The sequence below is a fragment of the Monopterus albus genome, unplaced genomic scaffold (assembly GCF_001952655.1).
Source record: "Monopterus albus unplaced genomic scaffold, M_albus_1.0 scaffold31.1, whole genome shotgun sequence".
In the NCBI taxonomy this organism is placed as follows: Eukaryota; Metazoa; Chordata; class Actinopteri; order Synbranchiformes; family Synbranchidae; genus Monopterus; species Monopterus albus.
This window is the reverse complement of record NW_018127911.1, coordinates 3526614-3539974: the sequence shown is the minus strand read 5'-3', so window position 1 is coordinate 3539974 and position 13361 is coordinate 3526614. Positions and strand designations below refer to the sequence as shown.

At 38.5% G+C, this 13361-nt stretch overlaps 1 protein-coding gene across 3 annotated transcripts in view; it reads left to right on the top strand.

Annotated features, from left to right (window-relative positions):
- The first annotated feature begins 9351 nt into the window (after positions 1 to 9351).
- LOC109958365 (afadin- and alpha-actinin-binding protein) overlaps positions 9352 to 13361 on the top strand; it is an 8063-nt gene continuing 4053 nt past the window's right edge. For all 3 annotated transcript variants that reach the window (XM_020596923.1, XM_020596924.1, XM_020596922.1), the window contains exons 1-4: positions 9352 to 9463; positions 11187 to 11291; positions 11640 to 11791; positions 12775 to 12978. In XM_020596923.1, coding sequence (XP_020452579.1) covers positions 11273 to 11291; positions 11640 to 11791; positions 12775 to 12978 — 375 coding nt within the window. In that variant the 5' untranslated portion in view covers positions 9352 to 9463; positions 11187 to 11272. The remainder of the gene's footprint in view (positions 9464 to 11186; positions 11292 to 11639; positions 11792 to 12774; positions 12979 to 13361) is intronic.

Genomic DNA, 13361 nt, shown 5'->3' with positions numbered 1-13361 from the left:
ATCCCCTGTCAAATTTCTAGGGTCTTTAATTTCATGATACATGGTTATCCGATGGAAATTTAAAGAAAAAAACATAGTATCTCATTATGTTGTTGGGCCATCATGTGCAGCCAGAACAGCTTCAGTGTTCATTGGTTGTATAAGCCTCTGAACTCTACTACAGGGATGAACACCATTCTTCCCTCATTTGGTGTTTCAGTGATTGTGGTAGAGACGTTAACTCCCTTAAGTGTTCAGCTGGGTTGTGATCTGACTGTAAAGGCCTATACATGATGATTTACATCATTTTGATACTCACTAAAAGATTCAGTGATTCTCCTCGTTTCCCTGTCTATATTTGCATTGTCATCCTGGAAGAGACCACAAAATCAGTCAAGGCAATTCGAGAGGCTCTTCTGGTGATTGGACAAGGTCTTTAGGAACACACATATGGGGTTAGGGTACTCTAGCTTTGTTAATAGGTGACTGCGCACACACACAAATCTGGTTATTCACTCACAGTCAGTCGGGTCATTCGGTCCTGCCACAGCAGCTTTTCGGACAGCAGCATTCCTCCACCGGTTTCCTGCTGGTAAGTTCGTTTATACTTTATGGAGTATTTACAAATATTAACACAACAGCAGATTTAATATAAACAACTGCATAAACTGAGTTTTTGATACGTTTTCACTTAGTGCCGAAGGACCCCCCTTTGTTTTTGTCATCAGAAATGCTGCTGGGACATGTGGTCAGGGCTTGTGGTGCATCAGGGTATTGCTGTGTTACTTGCTGCTTTCTTGTAGGGACAATTAACTCAGTTATTTAAAAAAACTTATCATATTTTATTTCTTAATTAAAAGCTATTGCTGTGATTTTTCTTTTACTTTTTTTTTCATCACAGTGTTTTTGCTTGTGTTGCTGATTTTGGCTGTTTGATTTCACTTTTTATCATTTTGGCTCAAAGCCATCCAGGCTCTACAGCGTTATGTATGTAATCTATGTACATACTGACGTGATTAGCCCCGTCTCACGGATTTCAAACAAACTACATTTGTCAGGCTCAGACATTGTGTATAAACAGAGAAAAAAATCCTCTACAAATCTTGCCTGTCTTGCCTGCAGGGAGTTCATTGCTGCCATGATGTGGGCAACACAGTGCAACTGTTGGTTGACCCAAATGATTACAACATGATGAGCTACAGTGGTAAGTCTTTTTTGTTAGCCTGTCTCTGTCTGTGAAAGAATGTCATTGTAGCTGAAACTGTTAATGTCCGTCTTTGGTGATTTGACAGTTTACTTTAAAATCAGATGATCTTCCTGCTCCGGCTGAGCAGGAAGGAGACGGTGTTTCTCCAGAATTAACTACAGTAACTTAGGAGGTGGGGTGCAATGAAGTGCAGCTGCTTGTGAAAACAAACCAATACAGCACACAGTGTCCCCTTTTGTATGCATATGTACTCTGAATGTTTACCTTCAGGTGACGTGCACGTGTAGAAGTGGCCAGGGTGCAGCAACCAATGGGGAGGAGTTCAATGTCTTAGCCTCAGATTTCTTCGACAAATATTCAGTAAGGAACAAGATTTTCCAGTTCTAGTGAGCTATGCTACATAAGCACCTGGAATACTACAGGTCTGCCTTGCCCAGAATAAACACACTTGTACAGAGAAATGTACTAAGTACACTTGGAATACTGCTTCTTCACCACAGAACTAATGTGTGTGTTTTTAAAATAATCAGAAATAAACTCAAAAAAGTAACTAAAGCTAGTTACATAACTTTAAGTATGAAATTCTGTGCCTTAGAACAAAAAAGGCTTTTACTCAACTACAAATGTGTATCTAAAGATGATTCTTGTTATAATATTGAATAAACCTATTTTCATGTTCTAAGAAAGTCAAGAAAATCCTCTGGCTTTTGTTTGAGTTTACACTGTAAATAGCATCACCAGGTGCTTTGTTCATCAGAGAATTGTCTACCCACCTATATTTGCTTCTCTTGAGGCATCAGAGGCAAAGTGGTTCCGTCATGAGCTCGAGTGCCTGGCAAACTGGAACAACACTAGTGACGTGAACTGCTGTGTGTATCACGCCAACATCCAGCCCTGTGCTCTGGGCCTCATGGCTGGTGCCCATCAGAGCATCGCACAACTTCGCACAACACTGGTGTCAACACAATAATCTTCTCCTAATATAATAAAACAAAGCAAACAAATATGATCTTTCTCCTAACCGTTTGCTTCAGCAACATTTCATAGTATCACTTAATAACTTATATTCCAACTCATTTTATCTGTATGATAATTTAAAATATTAAAATGTTTCTGGTGGATGCTCCATTACATCAAAGGGAATCATTATACACATTTTGTGCCTTTCATCACTCCATTCCCCCAGTTCAGTTTATTTTTTGTCTACTAGTTATGAGTGTCTGATGTCTAAGAGGATAAGGCATTTGTAAACAATCACTTAAAGCATTATGTAGTAAAATGACATGTTCCTCTCATAGCCAGGGTCTGCTTGGTGTGAAAACTGGCCTAGAAGTTAAGTTTTATGGGGGTTCTCTTAAGATTTGGGCCTTTTAACACAAACATAAATGTCATGTCATGTCTGATCCTATTTTTCATTGCACACAATCAAACCTTTCAAATCTTGGCTAAAGCTGAAACTTTGGTGCAGAAATGAAGAGTGACGTATCCACACACGTGTGCACACAACTTGTTGAACCTTAGTGATAGTGACTTGAACCCTGACCCTAACATACAAGTGAACTGTGTAAAGGCCGCATTTTGGACTAACCCCTCTCCAAACTGTTGTTCTGTTTCTTCACAGAAACACGATGCAATCTGTGGCCTGTGGAGTCCTGATGATGGTACAGTAGTGACACACTGCATTCAAAGCAGGGAAGATGACCCAGAAATACTGAACTTCAGAGGTGAGTTGATCATGCAAAACTCTGTAAACAAAACAGTCATTTTAAATGTGCTGAGGTTGGAGAACGTTTGTATTATTTTCCTACAGAACCATATGTATACCATGTTAAGGCCTGCAAATACTGTACATCATTTTATGTATCATTATAAAGTCACCAAGAAAAGAAAAGATCCTGTGCTATCAAACATTTCACAAATCACTATATACTTCTTCAAAATATTTCTCTCAGACTTTCTGGGTAGAATCTGTTAAATGGCAGATGCTAATCTTCAACATTAACTGTTGCCTGAAGGAGAATTCATCTTCTAGCCAGGCAAACATAAAAGACATGGATTCTATCAGTGCAAAACATCCTTTGTGATGCCTATAGTCTGTTATGCTCGTATGCCACTATTCCACATGGCAGCAGGTTGTAATTATTTGTGTGCTAGTAGGGAATTACAAGTAGGTCATACTTTGGGTTGTGGCTCATCACATGATTGTTTATTTAAAAGTAGAGACAGCCAAGTAAAAAAAAGAAACCAATGGATTCATGTATAATGTAAGTTTAGTGAATAGTCTCTTATAAGACAAAGAGTTCAAACACTGACACATACATCTACCTTATGTATCTACCTTATTTTCAAGTCGTGGCATAGTGTAGTGAAGTGTAGCAATTATCTGAGGGATAGAATAACAGGTTTACATACATTTAAATTGTTTTTCATACATGTATTTAATTTAATCTAGTGACGGGAAGTTTAACATTATTTTGTTGGTTTATTTTACAGTGCTGATCAGCATTTTTCGGATTTTTTGTTTTAAACTCTCCTATTAACACAGCAAACGTAAATGATATTGCTGACAACCTAACTCACAGCCAGGACAAGGTGGCACTGATCCATCCAGTCACTGCTGATATAAAAATTGTACAGACATGTAGCTCTGGGGTCCAAAGTGCTTCTTGTTAACATCCAAGGTCAGTTTGTTATAGTCTCCATTTTTTGTTGTGCTGAATAAATGCCTCTGCTGTTCAGGGAAGATCTTGCAAAACCACATTAGTACAAAATAAATGAAGTGCATCAATATATAAATAGGTTATCAAGCAGAAAAAGAGAATAAGCGCACAGCCACATTAGGGAAGGAACATTAGACAAACATGAACATGTGTTTGGCCTTGCAGTAAGATAAGTGTTTATTTCAAAACACTTGCTGCACTATCAGCTGAGTTGCAAAGATTAACTTAATTTTATACTTGCTGGTAGAAACCTAGATGACCGACACAAGTTATACTGCTTGCAAGAAAAATATGTACTTTTATACAAATATTTATTTCTTAATGTAGCTGTATTTGTACTTGAAGCATTTTGGGCATCAGTGATTTGTACTGTGTGAATACCGTACTGTTTAATTCAGTACTTAATTACCACTTAATTACTTCAGGACAGAAAACCTTACATCCAAGCATCTTCATTTACATACTGACCATTTAGGTGACATTCTACTTGTTCTCAGTCTACTTTTTTATTACAAGTAGCAGCAGTAGCACCAAACACCTGTTTTGATTGTGGTGTTACAAGAATTTGCACAGTTGAGTTCATGTTAATGATTTAAAACTGGTCCAGTCACTGCTTTCTACTGAGTACATGAGAGATTTATTGATGATTTCCTACCCTAATTCCAAAACATATCCAAAACATTACAAAAATACCAAATGTATTTTGATGATGTAAACAGGAAGTTTGTTGTCCGTCTTTCAGACGAGGAGGGATCCATTCAAATTCAGTAATTTACACCACAATTTACCAGAGACACAAGAGAAAACACAGATATAGCAATAGACCCTATTGCAATTTATGACACATAGAGTATTGTATTTTAGTGTTGCAGATATGGCATAACCATTTTATATAAACTTAACTCACTGGCCACTTTATTAGGTACACCTGTTCAACTGCTTGTCAACACAAATATCTAATCAGCCAATTGCATGACAGCAACTCAATGCATTTAGACATGTAGACATGGTCAAGACAATCTGCTGAAGTTCAAACCAAGCATCACAATGGGAAAGAAATGTGATTTAGGTGACCTTGAACGTGCCATGGTTGTTGGACAGGCTCATCTGAATATTTCAGAAATTGTTGATCTCCTGGGATTTTCATCACAACCATGTCTAGGGTTTACAGAATGGTCTGAAAAAGACAAAATATTTTGAGCATCGTTTAAATGCCACAGCCTACCTGAGTATTGCTGCTGACCATGTGCATACCTTTACACCAACTCGATACTAGCAAGATGTACCTAATAAAGTGGCCGGTCATTGTATAAACAGTGTATATTCACATGTCCTTTTTTTTTTTTTTTTTATTACCATTGATTGTAGTAGAATATCTTTCCCCATACAGAAGTTGCCATTTGACATTTGCCACTGACATTGCCTGTGGGATGGCAAATCTCCACCGGCGCAAGATGTTTCATGAGAGACTTCACTCCAGAAACTGTGTTACTGATGACCGCTGGGTGTGCAAAATCTCAGGTATCAAACAATAAAACTCACCATCCAGCAATCCTGAGTCTCCAGACGTCTTTTTTATTTGTGTGTCAAGTCAAGTTAATTGATTTCTGTCATTTATGTATTCTGTTATCAGAATTTCACATATGCAATGAGTCACTCATCAAACTCAGTTTAAATAACACCAAAAACACTTTATATAAAGTCACTTTAAAGGAGTCATTGCATGAGTCAGCCACATATGCACCATGATAAACAACATCCTGTGTCGCTGTGTTTGGCTCCAGATTTGGCTCACAGCCCTCAGAAAAAAGGACTTTGAGGCCTTCAGTAACTGCTTCAACTATGGGGATGCAAACTGCATTGACTGTGGCCCAGAGATCCTGCAGGGAAACAGCTGCAATATGATACAAGAAGCAAACATCTGCAGGTGTGCTTCAATGCAACTGTATAAGGAGTTAATTGTAGTAAAAGCCCTTGATTTAAGATTATAATATTTGGACAACATGAATTTTATACAGTTAGATTAAAGACATAGAGATATGGTGGACAGACAAGCATCTCTATACATATCAACAGTGTTTCTGTTGAACCTTAGTAACTGGAAAAAACTTGGATAATGATATCTCGTCTCTATTTTTCCCTCCTCTCCTCAGCTACTCCATGATTCTGGTTGAGACTGCAACTTGCTCCGACCTCATTTCAGTGAGTATGACAGCCTTCTCTGCAGATTACAACCTTGGGGTTGCTTTTGATCTTTGCTTTGTAGCCAGCAGTCCTCTCCAACAGGACCAGGCTGAGGGAGTGAGGATGGATATAATGTGGCGCCCCCCCCCCCTTTGCCTAAACTCAGGGCAGGGAAGGGAGATAATTACCACCTCAGTCAAGGAGGCTACTGTGAGGTTTGGCACATGTGCAAATATTGGAATTACATTACACGTGTAGAGGACTGAATATAAATTTGTTGGATAATTCCAGAAAAAAATCATGCCTTACTGTCTTTTTGAATACTTGAGAAGCTCATTAAGAAGTGCTGGTCTGACAGTGTCACCATTAGACCTTTATTTGAGCAGGTGAAGAAGATGCTTGACACAATCCCACACACTCAGCCCAGTGGATATGATGATGAACCTGGTAATAACCTGCTGAAATATGGTAAAATAATGTGACATAACAAGGATCTAAAGACACATTGTGTCTGCTCAATATTAAGATATGGAGTAATGCAACTCCTACAAATGACAAAAACCTCCAGCATACCCATGTTGTATTTCTAACACATATGCTAAGAAAAACTTTCAACTGTTCTTTGAGCCATCTGGCTTCCTGTAAGTTTCAGATGCAACATTTCTTTAATTGCAGATGGAGAAGTACAGCAAAAATCTGGAGGCCATAGTAGCCGAGAGGACGCAGGACAAACAGAAGACAGACTGTTATACAGTAAGTTAGAATAACAGCAAGGAGTAAAGAGTTGCATTACTGCAGTGATTAATTCCAAACAGAATCATGTTATCAGTCGAGTACAACTTATAGGCATGGGTATTCATTGTGACATAGCAGAGAAAACAATATATCTGAAACAAGCTGGACAGGGATTATAATGCATGGTAAATGGTAAACTATAAAATCAGTAGTATGGACTTTTTATAGTGCTGTAAAGGGAGGGTTACTGCTGTATGAGAAGCAGCTATTCCTGTCCAGTAACCCAGTGTGTGTAGTAGTTAATAAATGAGGTTTGATAAAACACACTCAGCTGCTCTTGCTGCCATCTGGTGGTGCAGAAGTTGCTGCTTCATTCACCCCTTTCTGCCTGATGCAAAACATTTTCTAGACATGTGGAGGCAGCAGTATATCAGGCCATTAAATTTGCCACTGTCTACTTGATCACAGGTTTGTGATCATTAAGCTAAAGATTTTCTTCTTATTTTAATATTTTAATTGTACTTGAATTTGTTTCTTTTGGTTACATAAAAGTAGATCAAGTAGTGATGACTAACACTGTGACAGTGATATTGTCAGATTTACTCAGCTGTCTGGTACCAGCACTCCCCGCCAGGTAGTGGGCTTCCTCAACCGGTTCTACGCCACCTTCAGTGACATTAATGGCATTTACAGTGTCTACAGAGTGGGGATATTAGGCGATGCTTATACATAAAGATGCTGGGATTACATTTGCCAATTGATCAACTATTAAAAATAAATAACATTAAAATCCAGTTAAGTTTAGGTTAGATTTAACATCAGAAACAGAATAAAACAAAAATTGTGTGTTTTGTTTTGTACTGTGGCATGGAAAAATGGCTGATTGTCCAGACATGGTTGTTTCCTTGCATATAATGTTATTTCTGTCTTGCTTGATATAAACATTTGTGCAGGTAGTTATTTTTAAAACCAATGCAACAATAATTACATGCAAGCTGGCGTACCATCTTTGAAATGGACTAAAACAGATCAGGGATTTATGAGGTTTTAAAAGATCACAGGAAAATTACAACATCCCTCTAAAGGAAAATAGACTGGGTGTGTATGGTATTTGCTTTAAAGGAAAGTATTGTATTATCTAGTTCTACTGGCTTCTATTCACACTGTAATCTGAGACCTCATTTTAGATGGTGCCTGTGTGATTATGGGGGAGGGTTCTGCTTTTCAGTCCCACTGGACAGGGCCACAGCTGCTGCTCTCTAACCCCTCCCCCAAACCCTAATGTCTTTATTTAATATTCAAAGGAACACATGCTTTGCAATATGACTCTCCTCTCTCTCCTCCAGTCTCTCACTTTCTCATCTTTCTTGATCAAACAGGGCAAGGGGGAGATGACAACGTGGTGGCTTGAAGACACACAGTCACACAGAGTCACCGCGCAGAACAACTGAATCCAGAGGAGTCCCTGTGCCACTTGTACCAGGCTTAGTGAACTGTGTCTGGTATGTTAGGGTTAAAAGTGCAGAAATTATGCAATTAAATTATGAGATGAAACTTATCATGAATTTAATTTAATTTTGTGCTGTTCATCGTTGTAGTTCTAGATAGCCCTCTCTTAACATGTCAGAGAACTTAAAATCCATCTTTGGTCTACAAAGTAGCACTTGATTCCTTTCATTTCAAACTACTTGACCAAGGGCTATTTCCATTTTATTTTACCATCTAGAGTCCATGTACCTCACATGATTACTTGCTGGTGTTGCTTCCTGGAAAACTAACAAAATAAGCTACTGGTAGTTCCAACTTGCTTTTTCTGCTATGGCAAGTCAGCATGTCTGCTCTGAAAATGCTGATTTTCCTAAAAATGGTATTCCATGTAATTTGGAAAGTCTTCCAGTAAAGCTAGATGTAAGTTTGCTTTGAATGATTGAGATGCCTTGTTGATGCTGAGGGGGTTTGATGCACACTAAATGTTTACAAATTACTCATGTAAAATAATGTACAGTTGCTTACTGTGCAGTGCAACTAATTATTTTATTGCATTAGTTTTATATTCAGTGATTTTATAATTTGCATTAAGGTTACTTTAATTTTGTTCATTTCTAAGGTGTATTTATCTGGTTCTATCTGATGCAGAGAATAGTATAGCAATACAGTCACTGACAGTCACTTCATTATGTCACTACCTGACATTTTGGAAGTCTTGCACCTTACAGTTATTGACTTTGGCTGGTATTTCATAATATAGAGCTGAATGCAAAGGTTTTTTATTTTAAGAACATAAAAATATCACATTCATTGATCATTACCTCAAATTATTCCACGATGAAATGCTTGCCCTCCGTGTTCTTTATGAAACTGGTTTAACAATATGAATGAATGAATGAATGAATGAATGGTATAATTAAAAAGTAATTGCTGTTTTAAACATTTGAAAGCGTTCTACGAACAACAGCCAATCACATAGAGCCATGTTTGGTTGCTAGACAACCAGTCGACCAATTAGCGTGCTGTTTGGTTTGCGTGCAGTGGCTTGTACTGTCATTTGGACAAACACGGCTTAAGAAGATGCACCTGTGTCAGGAAGCAAATAGGCTACAGTAGCAGTTGGGAAATATTTTGCCAACTGCAACATTAAGTAAGTGCTCGGAACTCAATTATGTCATTTATTTCCTCATAAATTATACATATTGTCTGCTTCCGTATGTAGTCAATTTGTCTGGCTAAGGTAGTCAGCCGTTCTCAGGTGGGACGTAACAGTTGGTAACGCTAAAGTTAGTTTATCTCTGACTCCTGTGTAAAGGCCCTGTATAACCTTTGCTTTATTTTAATGATGTTATTAACAGTAGCTGTCAGTGGGAAGTCGCAAATTAACCCTAGACTGATATAAGACTACATTATCACCGACATCAGCCGCATAATTTAACGTTATAACGTTACTTGCTCCACACTGAGACACCAGCTAGCTTTTGTTTCGCGTACATAAGATAGTTAACCTAGTTATAATCTCTGGTCACTTAAATCAGTCTTTATGCAGCTTTTTTCTGACAAGTCCCAGCAACAGCAGGCTTCTTCGGATGTCAGTTTAAGTAGCTCACTTAAAGTTAGGTTCTCTTTTCAGATGAAATCTAAAATGTGTTGTATTGAAAGTGTAACCGTTCTTTCTAGGCTTTTAATATGCTCTCAGACGCGGTTTATTAGGCGCATCCACTGTAGCAGAACTAGAACACAGTCCTACATTCTTTAATTATAATGGTTGAAATGTTTTAGAAAGGTGTTGAATTCATGGTCATTTTTGAGCCTGTTGTTTGTGGTGCTGTTAATCTTGGCATTGGATTATATTGACAGGCGTTTATAACATTTAACCCTTTCAAATCAAGAAGAGGAGACTAAATGTTGGGGGGAAAACAAAACATACAAAAAGTATTCATCGCAGGGCTGCATTATGCTTTTAGGTGTAGTAGACAGATTGGCATGAGGGTAGGCCTAACCTGTTTCCTGTGATTCCGTCAAATACCTTGCCTTAGTGGAATCACAAACCAAAAAAATTCATTGTGTAAACACATACTTTAAAATTTCATATTGGAAATCTTATACTGTATTTATGCCTAAATAATTTAAAGGTTAACATTTGTCAAGTAGTCGGTCTAAGCAGGGCCAAGGCCTGCCTGTTAAGCTCTGTGGTTGGAGGCTTACCATCTGTTTCACCGGACTGATTACTGTATCACTAAACCCAAAGGTTGATCCACTGAGTTAGTCCTCTCATGACTAAATATGTAAAAAAACAAAAAACAAAAAAAAAAACAAAGTCCACAAACTGTTCTTTATGAGGGGAAAAATAAAGTTTTTGAATCTAACTTCTGCTCATGTTGTGATAACTGCTCTCCTGAGGTAGTGTAAATTATAATTGTTTTAAATAACTGTACACACAGTAGTATGTCTGTTGATATTGGCATTTTTCCTACACAATGAAAAAGGTTTTTGTGGTGTTTCTGATTGTGTGGCACTGGAAAGAAATGCTTATACTGCCTATCTGGGATTAGTCTGATTAGCTGTTGATAAGATGCTGGCTTGCCACCAACCTGTATCCTGCTACAGTAGTGTAATAATCATAATGAGCTCTGTTAAAGACTAAATAAGTCCACCTTTTAGTAAAGGGTTTAAAGAATCTACAGAACGATTGTAAGTATCCTGTGTTCACTGTTTATTTTATTACCTGTGGCAAACACACAGTTAGCCATCATGACATACTTGCACTCTGTTATTTAAAGTATGTTACTGTAAATTTCCACCCATCACCATTGCATGTTGTAGTCCAGACGGTGTTGAATGGGTGCTGTTAATCTGACCTTCTATTTCAGGAGCTGACTACGTAGGTGGATCTTTTGTGTATCCTGTACATGTAGTAGGGGATCTAGACACGCAGCCTAAAACCTGCACTGCAACAATGCCAGAGTCCTCCCTGGGTAAGGTTTTTATCTTTTAACATCACTTCATATGCATCATGAATCAGACATATTGATCAGCTCTTTGTAGATGTTAGAAAAAAACCTAAGTTCTACCAACATACAACATTTATATGTTGAGGAGCACTGTATAAATTTTGTAATTTGACTTAGGTTATTTTTCATTAGTCAGATTATCTGAATTACAGGAGTTGTCTGCAGGTATAATTTTGACCTCTGTCTTATGAACAAGGAAGAGATAAATGGACCTGGATGTCAGATGAATGCTATACTTAGTTTTTGTGACAAACATTAACAAATTACCATAGGCCTATGAACTGTATATCTGACACACTTTTTCCCCTGAAGTCAGGCACCTTCACAGCAGCTCCCCTGAATGTAGAACATCCCCCGTGAGGCACTTCAGCCGGTCATTGCTGCCACAGCATAGAAACTCCTCCATGCTCAGTACCTTCTGCACAGAGCACAATGTGCAAGATTGTCTGTCACATATCAGTCAGGTTGGTAACCGTACATCTTTGATTTTAGTATTAGCACAGGTATTGATATATGAATGTTCATGTCTTGTGGTGTAAGACGATGTATACTATGACTACAATTGCAGTCATTCTACTTGTTTGAAAAAAATCAAAATAATCAAGAAAACCTGAAGAAAAGGCTTGTTTTCTGCCATTTTTGTGCATATGTATAGAATCCATCCATCTATCTAAGCTATGCATCTTATCCCTCAGAGGGTCTAGGCTGGAGCTGATGCCAGCTGACAGTGGGTGAGAGGTGGGATACACCCTGGGCAAGTTGTCATTCTATTACACAGGTGACACATGGAGACAGACAATCACTTGCACTCACATGCACACCTATGGCAGTTTAGAGTTGCCACCTAACCTAGCCTGCATGCCTTTGGCTTGTGGGAGGAAGACAGAATAGCTGGAGGAAACCTGCACAAGGATAACATGCAAAGTAGAAAGGCCACAGGAAGGTTTGAACCAGAGCCTTTTTACTGTGAGGAGACAGTATTCGTGAAGATTGAACCGCTGACCCTACGGTTAGACTACCCACTCTACCATAGCCATAGCCACCACTATACATAGGGAAGCTATAATGCTGGACCTCAGATTCAGAAGGAGTAATGCAGATTCTGGCCCTGGTCCTTGTGAGGCTTTCTGAGGAGTCACTTTGCCAATCCATTCTATGTGTGTTGTGGACTTGGAGAAGACTTATGACTGAGCCTTGTACCTCTGGTACAAGCCATTCAATCAAAACCATTGCTGGGGAGAGGGACCCCTAGACTAACCTACTGCTGTCACGACCCAAACTCGGATAAGCTGGGTAGATGGATGGATGGATGGTTACTGAGTTTTTGCTATATGAATACAGAGTTCCCAAGACAGCACTGATGCAAAAAATTAGAGAAATATTAATGGTAGCTCACTGTAACCATCGCTTCCTTCACTTTATGCTGTATATGCTCTGGATTTTACAGGAGATATCATCTCTTGGCTTCCCACCAGTTTGGGCCGTGTCGGCCAGCCCCTCAGAGCTCAGTGTTGTGGCTGTGCTAAATTGCATGTATGAGTTGATTCAGCTGCATCGCAGGAACATCCAAACCCTGGAAAATATGGAAATGGAGCAGCTTAAGTCAAGCAGCGAAGTGGACTTCCTGCAGCTCACCAGCACCCGACTAAAGGTACAGCGATACCTTAACAAATTTCTTCATTAGGGGTGTGTATCTCATCACATGATTCAATCCTTATCTTGATACATGGTCCATGATTCGATGCAAAAATAATACAGCAAAATTTGAAACAATACAGTGCAGTGACAAAAATTTTTCAGTTCAGCTGATGTTCGATTTAAATGTAGCTTCTATTTGAAAAACTATATGTACATTAAAATGTCTATTACTCTAGGATATAAAAAAGTTAGTTTCCTTAACAGTTTTGTATGAGGCAAAACCAAATTCATTAAACATAACATCTAATTTTTTTCAACAATAGTGAGCAACTGGTACTGGTGCACAGTAACCCTTTGTACTGTGTCCTGCTGCTGTTTTACTTTAACATATACAGT